General features: G+C 27.5%; 2 protein-coding genes across 2 annotated transcripts; both read right to left on the minus strand.

Annotated features, from left to right (window-relative positions):
• Positions 1-42: 42 nt before the first annotated feature.
• Positions 43-3,658, minus strand: LOC148207092 (uncharacterized). Its single transcript, XM_088105548.1, has 2 exons — positions 3,441-3,658; positions 43-2,395 (listed from the first exon to the last, which is right to left on the minus strand). Exons 1-2 carry the CDS (start codon positions 3,581-3,583, stop codon positions 1,846-1,848), a joined length of 693 nt encoding a protein of 230 aa, XP_087961674.1. The 5' UTR covers positions 3,584-3,658; the 3' UTR covers positions 43-1,845.
• A 157-nt stretch (positions 3,659-3,815) lies between these two features.
• On the minus strand, positions 3,816-7,303 carry LOC124833659 (alkaline ceramidase-like). Its single transcript, XM_047308186.2, has 3 exons — positions 7,118-7,303; positions 5,843-6,157; positions 3,816-4,698 (listed from the first exon to the last, which is right to left on the minus strand). The coding sequence occupies exons 2-3, from the start codon at positions 6,094-6,096 to the stop codon at positions 4,185-4,187; spliced, it is 768 nt and encodes a 255-aa protein (XP_047164142.1). The 5' UTR covers positions 6,097-6,157; positions 7,118-7,303; the 3' UTR covers positions 3,816-4,184.
• Between the last annotated feature and the right edge of the window lie 9,892 nt (positions 7,304-17,195).

The following is a 17,195-nucleotide window of genomic DNA, read 5'->3' on the forward strand; positions in this document are numbered from 1 at the left end:
GACACAACAAACATTATAGACTGAATAACTAATAATTTTAATATAACACAAAAATCTTACACTCTCCTAACAAGATCAAGCCATATATAAGATTTCAAATCCTCATAAAAATATTCTCCAACACATGCACGGCACAGTTATGAAATTCTGAAGCATAATCCCATAACAATCTTGTGTGTCTTTTCGTCCACCTTAGAACTCAGCCAAAGCTATTCACCTATAATTCCTATGCAGATTGAAAGTAGTAAACCTTATTTCTGTATCTCTGACAAGTACTGACTTACTCCAAACCCAAGGTTCATGAGCATGCTTATTGTAGACAACTCCATGCAACTTGAACGGAGTAAATTTTAACTCTATATATTTTAAAATTTAATATAATTTATTTTAAACAAACAAAGCAAAGCCAATGGGCACATAGTCAGAAAACTTTACTCTAATCATTCATAAGCTTTTCCCAAATTAAGAATCATTCATAAGCTTTTCCCAAATTAAGAATGGCCCTATAAAAGTTCAATGTAAAACCATTTGGGCTATTGCTTTCTGCATCCCATCAATTTCTTTTTGCACCCCTTCATTCTTTTGAAATCCATTTCTGCCCTTGTTTATGAAATACTGAAGGTAAGTTTCCGAAAATTGAAATCCAGAATAAACTTCAGCAAAATATGATCTGGAATAGGGATGAGAGATGGGAAATTGACTTTCGGATGCATAATATATGATTCGGGAAAATCATATCCGTCAGAATATTTTTGAGTATCTTTAGGAAAAATAGTTCCGGAATAGATTTGTATGATCTGGAAAGTTAAATCTCGAAATATAAATGTACTTTACGGAAAGATGAAATTGTTAATTCCGGAACTTGGTGTCCGGAAGTGAGGTTCACAATTATGTGTATCAGTTATGAAGTTGTCGTGCCCTGTGTACAGAGGGACACCAAACTTGCTCGCTTGGAACGCCACAGAGATAGCTATTTGAGCATTTTTTTTATGAATGAAGTTCACGAATGTTTTCCTCTCCCGCACATTAGAAGGAACGACACTGTGACATTACGAGGCTTTCTCTTAGAGTGTTAGTGTTTTTCCATCTTTTTTATAATTCTGAGATGTTCTAAAAAGTTACAGCGCTGTTTTCGGTTCTTACCATTCCGAAAAGAAAAAATCCCACGAATTCCATTTGTAAGAGTTCACAAAGTCTAAAACAAAATTAATTAGGAATGCATCTCATATTCCAGAAAGTTTTATTTCAGAACCCTTTCAAATCATTTTCCCATTTAAATCATTCCGGAAATACCCCTTCCGGTGATATTTGCGGACTAACGCTGGACTCTTATCCTGTGCCGGAAACGCATCTAGGAAAGGCTTGGAACAAGATGCCACTGAAGCTGCACAGCAAGGGATGAAGGAGCAGGAAGAAAAATGATAGGATGCAGGAAGCAATAGCCAACCATTTGCGATGGGAGATATTATTGACACTTTTAAACAATTATAGTTTTAGATCCATAACAGATTTTTAATTGAAATGATTTTAAACAATTTTTGTGTCAAATTAATAAGAACTATATTAAATTTTAGTCTTAGTATATTTAAAAATAAAAACATCTAAATACAAATTCACTATCGATTCTACTCAACCAATTTTCTAAATCACTAAAACATAATAAGGGGAACTGTACCACACTTAAAAACATGTTCTTAAAATTCATTACACACACCATTACTTGAATAAATGGACAAAATTATTTCACTCTCAACAAAAAAGAAAGAAATTGTGCCATTAATTCATCCCTTGTGAGAAAGTGACTAATGAGTATGTGTATTCCATTTTTTTCCTTGAAGAACTTATTTAAATTTTGGAAGAGACTGAGACAAGAGGAAGAATATCCACTGCGAGTCTGAGAAAGGGTTCTTCAGCAGAAGAGTTGAATGAGTATTCTCTGCAGATTGATGAATAAAACGACCCTTCATCAATTTGACTGCTATAATAAGTCTCTTCTGGCGAACAAGGCTCATCTAGTGAGTAATATATGACAGTATGAGGCAGCTTAAACCTCACTCTTCTCTCTGATTTCACATTTAAGGATGTCGAGCTTAACATTTCTCCACCTTCTTCATCATGCTTCATGGGTCTGTCCAAGCATAAACTGTCTTTGGTTTCAATTAACAATGATCCTCTGCGTTGACTCACACAAGGATGAACCTTTTTCTGAAAATTCTTAGAAGAAAAAGACCCTTCGCCAGGCTTCAGACCAGGAGAAGCTATTATCCAATCTTCTAGAGTCAGATTCCGAACCTTCTTCTCATCTCTCTCCACCTCCATTCTTTTCAAGATCCTGCAAAACCCTCTTTGCTTTCTCTCATTCTTGAAATCACTGCCATCTCTGGGGCATGCTTTGCTATTTTCGTAACAGATAATACAGAGTTTAGCACCCATTGTAATGGGAAAATCAGCAGAATGAATCTACAAAAAGAGAACCTATGGGGAACGGAACATATTGAGATTAGTGAACTGATTCAGTATCTTTGAGAGTTTATAAAGGGTAAATGAGACGGAAAGAGCCAAAGAAAGAAATGGATCTTGACGATCATAGTTGCTTCCTGGTTATTATCAGTGTTCAAATCTTGATTCTTGGAATTCGACTTCATTTTTTTATGGCTCCAATTCCTAAACTGATTCTATGATTGGTATATGGGACAACATAAACGTTAGTTCCTATTGTTTATCTTCAGAAATACAAGACAGTGTCTTGGTTAATCCCCCACTTATGAAGTTAGAAGACTTCTGTCCTGACAAAATTTGGTGGTAAAAATTATAGAAATGGCTGTTTCATTTTAATCCCTTTCACTCTTTTTTTTGGACATATTGCCATTATGCTTTAACTTATTTAGTTCGCATAAATTTCTTGGATCATTCATATTATTTTCTAGATGTATACTTTACTAAACCAAAAACTTAATGTAATATAGGGAATTAAGATCCACACAGTTCTGCAACAAACTACCATCTAATTTAAATTGTTAGGATATTAACATAATTTAGTATACATTATAAGCAAAACCTGCGTTTATATAAATGTATTAACATAAATGAATTGTAAAGATTTTACAAGATATAGTATATAAATCTAACAAATAAATAAATTACTTGCTTGAAAATAAATTAAATTTTGGAGACTGAAATGAAAATGTATCACATTGATTTCTCCCTCTTCTATGAAATTATAAAAAATATATTTAAGATTGGAAAATAAAATGACAACAAATAATTATTAAATGTAACAACTTTCTGTTGGACAAATAATTATAACAACTTTCTGTTCTTAGACAGTAACATTTATAAAATTGAGAAACAGGTAGCAACTGTCTGGACAAACTGCCAAGTATGGAGAACAGAACGTAAACAATCAGTATGTGTAGATGGAGAAACAAAAAGTTTTGAACCTTCCAATAGCTAGACTGGGCTTTGCTGAAAGAGGAAGAAGCTTCAACTTCTCACCAATCACTTCAGAGTGAAGATGCATCTCCTGTAAAGGTAGAGAGAAAAGTGTAGATACTTGCCTCTCTTGCCTGGCGACCATATTCATATTACCGTTGAAATAGATAAAAATTATCTTTCTATATCACATGGACATTTTACTTCAGCAAATAAGCAAATACCATCGACATAGGTCAGGTATCAATTTGGATTATAGATTAGTTCATTTAAAAAGAGGAATTCAAGTCAGTTAGTAAAATAACAAATTATTGATTAGACATAACAGCCAACAACTTTCTAAGGTATCTTGTGAGAAGCAACAGCAAACAGTGCATGACATATTTAAAAGCGCTCAAAAACAAGTTAGTAATATACTCAAATGAACGTGAATAGGGTTACACAAGACATTACATGTAGAATGTGGGAACCCAACAACCACCAGTGTAGCAAAATTATGTCTTTTGGTTATCATAACAATTTTAAAGCTAAGGTCTAGGCTCAAGAAAGTACCCGAGGGATAATTATGGTACATGTCCTAGTTCTACATCGAAATATATAAATAATCAATCATCATTTTCAAGCCAATCTAAACCACAAAACTGAAAAAGGAAAAAAAAAACAAGGCTAGAAGGACACAAGGTTTTCTAACAACTTATATTGCCAAAAAGTATCATCAGAAAGAGACTTCCTTCTTTTTCCACAAATTTCTGTCACTGGCTTTTTGGTTTCTCAATCTTCACGTAAGGTAATACACCCATTAAATGAAGAACTTTTGGAGACCACCCACGCTGTTGAGCCCGGCAAAACATCAAGAATGTGTTGGCGAAGTAGGAATTGAAGCCCATAAATACATGCCACAACGCATGACCCTGAGGGTTAATAGGCCAACTGGAAATCTCCTTGCAGAAAATTCGATCACAGAACCCAAACAAACTGCCGAATACAAAAGTAACTAAAAACAGCTTTGCAAGCCGCTTGGCAGAAGCATCTTGAGTGTGAATATAATACTTGTACATTCTTGGAATGCAGAGAAGAATGAGAATGATATAATGCACTTTGAAGCCAATACCAAAATGAAACACTGAATGAGCAGCGGCAAAAAGGGCACCATAGACGAAGAGGAAGATGGGCATTGTACTGCGATAATGCCAATCTGGAGAGTAGAGGATGTACATGTACAGCAGCACCTCCCATACCATAGGAGTTTCATCACTTTGCTGTTGCCTGAATTAAAGCGCAACATCTGAACAATAAATATTCATCCAAAACAGACAGACATGGAATTATTGACAAACAAACTACATAATTAAGCAAACGATTTTTAAAAGACACAAAAATTCAAACCTAGTAGTACTTGTTCAATAGGAGAAAAATGTCACCAAAGATTAATACCTAGGGAACCCTCATGAATATATCAGCAAAAGCGTGGTTTTTAGGTGAATAGATAGGCAACAGGTCCCTGGAATGATTAACCACCTAGAACTTGAATTATTTTAGTGTGTACGTCAGGCATCTAAATTCATGAGACACTTATCCTTCTCGTATCTCACTTTAGTCCTTTGGAATGACTGGCTTTGTGAAATTAAGAACTAACTCAAATACATAAATAAATGAAGACTAAACTGCAACTGAAACATAGTTTCAGGACTAGTTATCTCATTTATACACAGACACATATATAACAGTAAGTCACATTATCATGAGTACACACAACACAATGGGGGCTGCTACCCTTTTGTATATAAATAAAACCATACAACAATCAACGGTGGGGATTGATAACCCAGCTTAGACCATGTTATAAACCCTACCCTTATTGTTACTTAACCAAAATGGTTCAACCATGCTTATAGCACAGATACATATTCAGCACTCAAGTACCCCCAGCGGAAATTATTCCCTTCCTCCAACTCCAGGCAACAAAAAAAGAGTGCAAACTTTCATCCACATATCCAAAAACACACAATAGTTAGTAATAAAAAAATTGACTCAAATAAGTCAATCACATAACACACAATTAGTTATTATCTTTGCATTCTTGAAATTGACGGTCACAAAACCTTCAAGGATGAGACTGGCATGCTAACAATATATGTAGTAACATGCATTTCGTTGAAATTAGTCATTAATAACAAAAAAGGACAGAGTGGGCTCTTGAGTATTCCAGTATTATCAAATAGCTGTAATGGCAACAGCACCCACCATGGAGTGGATGAAATTGTGCAAATCACCATCAGACATCCATACTTGTGGTTCAATAAAATGCCAACCTCATTTTGTATCACGCAAATGACTTGAAACAAAATGAAATCTAACATAAAAAATAAAAAATAAAAAAAATATAAAAAAAAATGATGGAAACACTTACACACGCTGCAGTGTGGCATGGTACAACATGCTTCCAAAGGCGAGTGTCATGTTTGATACATGAAGAACACTAAATCTTTTCTCAAACCGCTGTCTTAAGGCATTTATAAGACCGATCAAAGCCAAAAGTATTGTCGGAATGTTGGATATTGTGTTATAAAATTCAGCAATGTAAGATGAATAAGCATAGTTCATTTCACAACACTCTTTGGTGGATGTGACTGGACCCCAAAAGCTTGATATAGATTCTGCCATTCTCCTCTACAGCCTGATTATTTGTATATCTATATTTCGGAGCTGCAGAATTAACAAAATCCTGGAAAACCATTTAACAATATTAGAAAAACCATTCTCAAATATCACAGATACAGACCGTTGTAATTCATTAAGAACGCTTAATAAACGTATCAAGTCAGTTACATCACACAACGCCAGAATTTGCATAGCAATTGTGGAATTCAGAAAGCCGGCAAACAACTTCATGCAAAGGAAAGCGTAGCATGCAAAATCAGAAGTTGGATGGTTGTTGAAATAGAAGCATGACAAGTAAAATTAGTTTCAAGAACAGATACGAATTATATTCTACAACAATGTATTAAAAAATATCAATAGAAAACCTATAAGGATCTACAGTTAGGTCACTGCATTTACATGATAATCATAACTACATCAATGACAAACCATAGAGAAACCTCAAAACCGCTCACATCGACAACTCTCAAGCTGAAAATACCTATCGAAATATGCACATACTATTTATATTAAAAACATAAAATCAGAGCTCTGAATCTGAAGAGAAATTCAGTTTCCCAGTTTACAGAACTAAGGCGTGCTAGGTTGACAATAAATTGTGCAGTAAATCCCAAGGAAGAAAAAAAAATACCAATGCAATTGATTAAATTGAAACGGAACCGAAAGATAGATAACTACGTTGGAGTAAATAACACTCCTAATTTAACGTCGTATTCCGTACTAGAGATGAAAACGGATTCAGAGTGAAGCATATGAAATACGGAATCAATGGGAATAGATTTGCTTCTCAGGTAACAAGCAGAACGAATCTCCGATCGGAAGGTTCGGAGAGTGAGAAACGAAAGATTGATGCTATTGGAAGTGCGAAAATTGAAAAAAAAAAAATGATTAGATTTAGGGTTAGGCAAATTGGGCTTGACAGTGAGAAAATAAAACCAGAAATAGAAGCAGGAGTGCTTAATTAAGTGGTGGTGATAGTTTAGAACGTCAATCAAGAGTGAAGGGAAGAGTAAACGAAAGATACCTGAAGCCACGAACAGAGGCAATGGCCGCTAAACACAAAGATTTTGATAATGCAAGTGCCGTCAAATCTCAACGAATCACAAATCCATACAACTCATCGGAAAGGAACGATGCCAACCCTTGCCCTATGCGATGAGATGCCACGGATTTTGATAGTTTAGTTATTTTCCCAGTCATTCCGTATTTAAAATCATATAAGGTATGTATTTATCTATCTATACTGTATCTCGGGTCGCCAATTCAAAGGCCCATTCCCCGGACTTCAAAATTCCAAATTGGGCCTAAATTTCGTCCAACTCAATCTAACACGATCTTGCCGACTACGTGTGCTTTCACGTTTGAAACCGCGTTTTCCTCATAGGACTCCATATACGTAAATCATAACTAGTATTGTTTAATTTTATCTGTACATAAAAAAAAAATTCTTATTTTGTCAAGTACAGATAAAAACTAAAAATCATTATTTTCCTATACAGGTAATATATATATATATATATATATATATATATATATATATATATATATTTTATACAGCTAAAATTTGTAATATATATTGTATTTTTAAATATATTAATTATAGATTAAAATTTATAATGAGTATTTGAATATATAAAATAAACAAATTTTATTTTATACATGTTTGTTGTTTATTTGATGCAGGATATAAAACTATGGATACACTAATGGATTAGACGAACAAATAATTAACAACTCTTAACCAATCGGTTAAGATAGTCGTAGTTACAACTGATTAATAGTTAATAAAAATATTAATCGTTTATTAGTAATAGGTCAGTCCTAAGGGTAAGCTCATTTTAATATATATAAATATATGTTTGATAGAAAGGTCAGGTAACTAATCCTGAGTACTCACTTACTATTAAATATTATCAAGTAAAGTCATTAACTTTAAGTACCCTCCCAGCGGCTTGAAGAAGGAGAAGAGAGAACTAAAGACCATAAGAAACTCATATAGTCTCCAAAACAACTTTGAATGCTTTAAGAAGGGATCTCAATCCTTACCAAAAACAAAAACTTTCCTTATTATTATATAACAAACCTTTTAGAGAATATTTTTTAAATGTATTTTAGTATGATTAAGAACTAAATTATAAATAACTTAACTTATAAATTAAAGTAAGATTTATATTTATATTTAATTATTAGTATAAAACTTTTAACACACTCCTCAAAAAAAATAAATATATTGAAAATAATACTAAAAATCAAGTATGATCCAATAACAATTTGATAATGAACAAAATAATAAACTCTAAAAAAAAACTTTCTGCTCTAACCCATAATCTGATATCATACTAAAATAAAAGAGATATAGATATGAAATAGATTCTAAATATATTTCAAGAGATGGTATTATGCATTTATAAATAAAAATATACAAAGAAATGTGTCTAAGCTCATACCTATAAAATACATAGTATTTTACTTAAGAATTTCTAATAATAATATATTAACGATATCCAACCATATTAAAAAATAAAAGTTGAATGAAATGAAATTTTTTTTGCTTAAATATTTTATATATGTGTGGACATATAATATTTAAAATAACTCTGAAGAAAAAAACGATATTTCAAATTTATATTATATTGTTATAAATTGTATATTGAAGAATAGTTATATCAATAAATAGGAAAATATCAAATACTTGTTTTGTACACGAACTTAAATATTAGTTGTGAGTAAGCGTATAAGGCTGATAAGGTAAGGGTAGATTTATTGCTAATTTAAATTAAATTATTTTCTAATTTAAATTAATATTAAATTGGTGATAATTATATTGGTTACTTTCTAACCTTTTGCTTTATTAGTATAGAGAGAAATGTATACGACAACAGTATAGGCTAAGCACACCGATCAGTTTAAATTACACTTTTTATATAATATATATATATATTTTAATATTTAGTAGTATATTAAACATATTTACATTAAAATTGAAGATGATTAAGTTTTTATGCATTAAAACTATTGTAGATACCTCCAATATATATATTATAAAAGATAATTAATATTTTATTGTATATTAACTTATTATCATATTTTAATTATATTATGATATAATAATCAATTTTTTAATATCTTAAAGATATAATATTTGATTATCTTTTTAATGTAACTGAATTCATTTATTATATCTATTTATGACATAAGAAACCTATATATACAATATCGGCACGGAATATTTATACAAATTCTTTCCTTAATACTACTTTTGTATCATATATATCTTTTAAACTTTTAGTAACTTAATCTTTTCATTTTCTCAATAAGACTTGAAACTCTCTCACTAAAAAAGACACCATTTAATTCTTGAAAATGTCATACTTCACCTTAAAAATTAATTAACATAACTATAAAACTAATTATTTTCATTATATAATTACACAATAAAAATTAATTAATATATTTATAAAATTTATTATTTTAATTTAGTGATTTTATATTATTTATTTTATTAATTTAATGTATTGTAAACAAGTTTCTTATAATATATATGGAAGTGTCTCCTCATTTAATTTAATTTTTTTTAAATGAATAATTACCATACATTCTCTTCTATCATATATGTATTTTTTATATTTTATTATAAATAAGATTTCTTAATAATAATGATTTTGATTATTAAACATAATTCAATAAATAATAAGATAAAAATACTTACGTAAGAAATTACAAAAAGATATTAAAAAAAATATAATAAAACTAAAGAAAAATTGGCATTATCTATAATCAAAATTGGTAAATTATGTTTAAAACCTGTAGATATTTTTTAAATGGGTATCTAATAATAATGGAATAGGAAATAATTAAATTTTGTTTGTTACATACCAGATGGTGGATAGGCAATTTCCAATCCAATTAATTGTCATTCTTAGAAGGAAAATGATACTTGAACAACTATTTTTGACAACATTTAGACACGCGCACACGTGTCAAAATCTGAGTGGTCCAGTTAGAAAAATTAAATAAAAATGGACCACTCAGATTTTGACACGTGTGCGCGTGTCTAAATGTTGTCAAAAATGGTTGTTCAAGTATCATTTTCCTTCTTAGAATATACATTTAATGTCAATATTTTGCTAATTTTGTATCCACCATGAGTTGCTACCATAACAAATGTTAGATGTGTTTGTTTCATAAGATGGGATTGGAAGAGTAAATTTGACGGAAAAAAAAGGTAAATGTGAGATTGTTTGGATTAAGTAAAATATGGTGAGAAAGGAAGATATTTAATTTTAAAATTTATAAAAATTAGTAAATAATGTGATAGTTTGATAGATTAAGCAAAATAAACAAATAAAATTATATGACTATCATTTTATTAATTATCATAAAATTAAATTAAAATAAAATATAATTAGTGTAAATTATGTTAAAACTATTATTATCAGAGAAAACACCTTTGCTATGTGCATGTCTTCATATTTTTTTATAATAATAAAAAATATTATTATCATATTATAATTATTATTTTTTATTTTATTGTAAATTATTTTTATTTATTTTGTAAATAATTTTATAATTAAAAAATTTTAAAATAATTATGAAATAATTATTTTAATTAAAAAACATTTAATTAGAGGATGAAATCAGAAAACAAATATGGATAAGAGAAATTTCCTTTATATATAACTATAGATTATAATTATAAAGTTAAATATAAATATTTTTTTATAGTTTTATTGTAAAGAACTCTTATTTATTTTGTAGGTATTTTTAATTAAAAAATGGTTAATTTTAACAAGAAAAGGTCAAATAGAAAAAAGTATTTAATTTAAAGGGGAAAAATTGAAAATAAAGTGGACAACAATAATAAGAATCCACATGTAATTTTTTTATTATTATTATTGTTATTATTATTATTATTATTAAAAACAATGTACTACAAGCATATGTATTTTTTTATAATAATAAAATTATTAAATATAAATAAACTTATATTTTTATTGTAAATGAATTTTATTTATTTTTTAGAAATTTATTTGTTATAAACAGTTATTTTAGTTTATAAATTGGTTAAATTTAAAATAAATTGTCAAATAAAAAAAAAGTTAAATTTTAAAAAAAAATATTAGTTAAAGAGTACAATAAAACAATTAAACTTAAAAAAACTATAATATAAAAGGTAAAATAGGAAAAAAAATGTCAGACACCAAAAAAGAAATCCTTTATATGATAGTGTAAATTACTACTACTGTTGTTATTATTATTGCAAATGTGCAGTAAAATAAAACAAGAGTAATAGAAAAGGTAATAAAAACAACTACATTATGGGCAAATCTCTTCAGTGAGGATGCTTTCTCTCACTCTCCCTCATTTCCATCGGCATAACTCAGTCCAAATTTATAAAAACAAACAAAAGTGATTTGCATCTTTATATAATCATAAAGAGTATATCATCTCAAACAAGCATAAATTTTAGCTTACTGCCTCCTCGGGTTCTCTATACAAAGATCCAACTTACCATTATAATTTTAGCAAGATCATTGAAGTATCTTAAGTTTATTATACTTGATATATGATGCAATATGTATATTTTTACACATCCATGATCCAAGGACAAGTCATATGCATGCTCTTAAATGAGCTTTTTCTTGTACAATGCATCCAAACTCTGGATAGTGGTTAATGCCTGATGATTTTTTTTTTGTCTAATTTCTTAAATTAATGTTGATTGGGAGAGGATATCTCAACACTAGATAGTCCACTCATTACATTTTTATCAAAAATAATCTTATATTTTATTCTTTAAATGATAACTTACTTTTTCTCAGTTGAGTGTTGAAATCAAGTATTAGGGTAATAAAATGTTGATTTCTAGTCTTGTTGGATTTATAATTTGTTATTAGGAATTTTCTTGTGTATCCGAAAGGTATATTTCGAAAAGTACATTGGTGTAGTGTAATAATGTGAGTGTTATATATGTAGTAAAAATACTGACCAAAATTCAAACTGCAATTCCTGAGGCGTGTAGATTACTGTCCTTAAGGACTTATCTACGGTGTATTGTGTAAGCTCCCTAAGATACAACATGAACTTTTCAAAATTTCTGAGGATCTCAGAACTAACAAGAATCTCTTAAGTAGAGAATAAATTAAACCCAGGATATTTTAGAAGAAAAGAAAGAAGATAAAAAGATAAGAGCTTGAGAGAAAAAGGAAGAGCGTGCAAACGTGTGTTTTGTAGTGAAAAAAGTGCATGAGGCCCATAACCTCTAAAGTATCTTTTAGAAAATTATTATTTTTAATAACATTCAAAAGTAGATATTTTGCAATATTATATTTAAAATTTATAACAATATATCTATGGTATAATTTTGTACAACAGTACACACGAAACATCTTAATACACATATTTTTTGTATGTGAAAAAGTTGTACGTGGATAAGTTTATGTATATCATGTTTTTCTTACTATTAAATATTTAATTATGATATTTTTACTAAAAATCTTTAACAAACACTTTTTGATGATTTTTGAGTTAATCTCAACTTATGATAACTTTCCTGACATGTTAACAAGTGCAAATATTTTTGTAAGTAGGTATTTTTAATATTTTCTATACTTTTGTAAAGTATATTCGTTGTTATATATTCTATATTAGGCTAGTTAATATCTTAATAAATTATATTTTGTTGTCTTATTTATTTTGTAACATTGAATCATGTTGATACTCTTATATAATCACAACATGACAACATTGTTAAAGGACTTGGAAAATTACAAGAAAAATTATTATATTGGAACGTGGTTGTTGTGAAAAAGAAATTATCTACAGTTGCAAAAAACAAAAAACAAGAAAAAGTAACAAATTATCTGTTAAAGGATTGTCACCAATTAGACAAGACTCAAACTTCTATTTTCACAAATACGAAGAAAATAAAACATGAATGCAACCTTACAATGTTATTCATTCTCATATTTTGATGAGAACTATTAAAGAATAACTTAAAAGTGAGACATTGTTGTTACATACCAATAATAAACAAAGACCTAGAAGGAAATGTTTTGAAGAAAACAAGTAATATTAACCATTTGAAAAGTGAAGATAACTTTTGTATGAAACTCTTCAATAATACTTTTCTCATTTGACACATATTAACACACATAAAAACAATGTCTCACTTTAAGTTATTCTTATGATCAAAATATGAGTTAAATAATTTTAAAAGGGGTGAGACTAAATTGAGATGTTTTTTAAAAATAAGGACAACATTAAAATATTAAACTACAAATTTTACAATATTGTTTTACTAGTTTCAGTAGTCATGGATATCTGTAATCATGTAATGATCTAGAGTTTGAAAATTAGAGTTGTTCTGATATATAACCTCTTTTAAAAATACGACAATTGAATATCTTTAACGTGTGTCTCTGTGTTTGATAAATTGAATCCATTTAAAAATAATTTCAACCATTCCTAAATAAAACAGTAAGACAAAAAGCTTTTAACAATGGAATCAACGGTAGCGTGGATGATAGCAGCAATGCTTCAATAATAAAACAAAATATTAATTTAATATTTTTATTAAATTAATTAATTTAAAACAATATATAATACTAAAATAAAGCTACAAAAGCATTTTAATAATTTTCTAACAATTTTTATTAATCCAATTGAGATTTTATTAACCACCTTAAATTACTATCAAGAGGAAAAGGAAACACATTTTTTTATCACACACTAATGACATCAGAATAGAAACTTAAAAAAATATATATATATAAAAACTTTGGACTTCAGTAGCTATAATTAGTGCGTATTTTCAAAGATTGCAAACATTATTGTATACTGTAACTTGTAGAGAAAAGTTGGAGAAACTAGTTATGTTCTAGCGTGGTGGTAGCAATTTCTACCCAAGCTAAGATTCAATGCATCTGGACACTGATTTAGGATTCCTTGAACTTAGTCTCAATTCCATGCAACAAACTATATTACTATCTGTGACTGTTGGCTTTTATGTAAAGTCCATGCAGCAGCCAATTTTCAGCAACAAATGAGAGAGAAATAAGATAAGTACTTCAATCTGGATATAGATGAGATTTGTCAATTTCGATTTCCTTTTCGACCTGATCATTTTTTATACTGGTAAGTAAGCATGACCAAAAACTCTGTGTTTGACTTGTCTAATATTTTAAAATTTATATGTGATTATTTAATTTATTCAAATTGGAGGCAAACTCTTTTTACTTTGAAAAAAAAAGGTTGAATTTTAATTTTTTGTCGTTTATTAATACAAACAGATTTGAAACTTTGAATTAAAAAATTAGGTGTGATTTTCGTTATTTTTTTATAATAGGCTGTCGTTTTACATATAATTACTATATTTCAATAAAATTAGGTCATGTTAACAAAAGTCTGGAAGTTTATTCAGATATGGAAGGTTTTAAAAAAGTTTAAGTTTCAACATCAAAATTCTAACTTAACTACCACCTTACTTCATGTTATAATTGGTTCTTTATTATATATAACCTGTAATGGCAGTGAGAAAAAGAAGAAAAAAGATATTAGATGCATCTTGTATATCCATCAATATTACATTATTTTTTTATTACTTTTTGTTTCTCGACCTTAAGATGCAAACACTAATTAATATATATATATATATATAGATAGATAGATGATGACGAAGAAGAGTATATCAATGTGTATGAGACATATTAATGACAAAGATATATCTATTTATACATATTTATTTTTCTTTCTTAGCAAATGAAAAAAAAAATCAAATATTATCTATATTTATACTCAGTTAATACGACATTTTTTTATTAAAATAAAAGTGAGTTCGAACAATATAAAAAAAAAGTTTATTTACCATCCTTACATCTTACCTGTTATTGATTAATACTATTAGAAATTCCATATATAAAATTAAGATATTTAAATATGCTTAAATCACATAATGACATTATTAATACATAATTAAACTCCATTATAATTGGGCACAAATTTATCCAACTACAAAATATCATTAAAAAAATGCAAATTAATTTTAAACGATTATTTAATATAAATCATCAACTGCATACATATATAAGATTTTTTTTTCATTTTCATGTATACTAGTAAATGAAAACACTTTTAACATCACTAATCCGTTCATATTATCCACACTTTTAATATTATATACTATTATATCTTTTAAAGTAATTGACATAATAACAGTATGAAAAACTTTAAAAAAATATGCTTCAATTTTGTTAAACTCTCATATATATTAATATAATAAAAATTATTATAAAAATCTCTATGATCAAAATTAAAATAATCTAAAATTAAGAATACATAAATATGTCAAAAAAAATTATAACATTTTTTTTCTCAGAGTTACAATTATTATAATTACTATTAAAAACACAGGCGCTTTTTTTTATAATAATAAAATTATTATTATAATTATACAAATAAATTTAAATAATTTTTATAATTTTATTGTAAGTAATTTTTATTTTGTGGATAATTTTTTATTATAAATAGTTATTTTAATTTAAAATAATAGTAAAATTTCAAAAAATAATTAAATTTTAAAATGAAAGTTATTTTAAAATTTTTATAAAGTAATCATTTTGATGTAAAAAAATATTTAAAGAATAAAATGAGAGCAAAATGTGCCAAAAGAGGAAATCTCTTTAGATAATATTATAGATATAGATGCATCATGCATAATACAATCTTCCAATTTTTTGTTTAAAAACGTATTTTCTGTAAAAAAAATTAAATGGTTCATGAAATAATTTGGTGGATCTGAACTTACTATGACTTTAATATGGTGAGACATTATGAATAATTATCAATATTTGAAAGAAGAAATCCTCTTTTTAAAACTAGGAATTCATACGGTCTGACTAGTTAAAGAATTACTTGATGTCATGAGATTATGATTTGTTAAAATTCTCTAACAATAAGATATTTAGGCATATAAATCCAAGTTAAATAGTGGATAATAAATTATATTTTTTTTTGTCAAAAAATCATAAATATATTAAGTGATCATAATTATAATTTTAAATGAAATTAAACAACAACAAAAAAAATGAATAGAAAGAAGAAGAAAGAAATAATTTTAACATAATATTTAGAGCATGAAGATTTGATTGATAAATAGTGATAGTACTATTTTCAAAAGTTTTAAAATATAAAAAATGCAAGCTCAGTTCCTAGTATAACAGTTAAAATTAATTAGCAGAGAAAGACAGCAACTGAATAGTAGAGCTTCAATTAACAAACTCAAATTAAATTTTGAATACTGTAAGAAGGTACAAAAGTCTAACAATATGTCATTTTCAAGATTGATGTAAAAAGCAATTTGCATACTACTTTTCAAATATTTTAATGTTACTATACAAAAATCTAAGTTCCTAGATAGAAGAATAGTATATATATATATATATATATACTCTTCAAACAGTGTTAGTGAGATTTTTTGTAGGGTTGTGGTTGTGTTATAGTTTGTTTCTTTAAATTGTTTAAGTTATTAAATTAATTTGGAAAGTTATATTCTTTTGCATTTCAAAAATTTTATAACCTTTATTTAATAGGATTTCCAGATTTACATAAAATAATCCCTATGGACTTCAACCAAAAATTTTAGATGATGTCCACTGAAAAATAATTATAGCAATGTTGATTTAAAAAACTCTAACAAACACTATTCGATAAATGTATCTTATTTCGACAAATAAATAATGTCAATAAAATAATAATTTATATTAATATAGATTAAAAAAAATTACTTATCATGGTAAAAAATAATCTCACTGATATTAAAAAATATTTTAATTATCAACTGAAAAAATATGGTCAATATTGATTGAGAAAAAAATTGATTAATATTGGATAATGAATAATTTTAATATTGGTAGAAAATCAATTATAACTTGCATTAACTTAAAAATAATATAGTCATGTCAACTTAAAATATAATATTTAACATCAGTTAAAAGCATTTTTGAGAATTTTGATTAACTTTAATTAATAGTAACATTGTTATGTATCAATAAGGTAACATTTGTAATAAAGATCAATAATCTTAATTGAATTTAACTTTAAAA

This window comes from Vigna umbellata, chromosome 1 (assembly GCF_029865625.1).
Source record: "Vigna umbellata cultivar VRB3 chromosome 1, Vumbellata_1.0, whole genome shotgun sequence".
In the NCBI taxonomy this organism is placed as follows: Eukaryota; Viridiplantae; Streptophyta; class Magnoliopsida; order Fabales; family Fabaceae; genus Vigna; species Vigna umbellata.

Excerpts from the sequence above, each read along its gene's own strand:
- LOC124833659 (XM_047308186.2), bottom strand. The coding sequence starts at position 6,096 with ATGGCAGAATCTATATCAAGCTTTTGGGGTCCAGTCACATCCACCAAA. Across the intron at positions 4,699-5,842 it reads CATGCCACACTGCAGCGTGT|GCAACAGCAAAGTGATGAAA; the intron begins GTAAGTGTTTCC and ends GCTTTAATTCAG.
- LOC148207092 (XM_088105548.1), bottom strand. The coding sequence starts at position 3,583 with ATGAATATGGTCGCCAGGCAAGAGAGGCAAGTATCTACACTTTTCTCT. Across the intron at positions 2,396-3,440 it reads CCCAGTCTAGCTATTGGAAG|CAAAGCATGCCCCAGAGATG; the intron begins GTTCAAAACTTT and ends TTACGAAAATAG.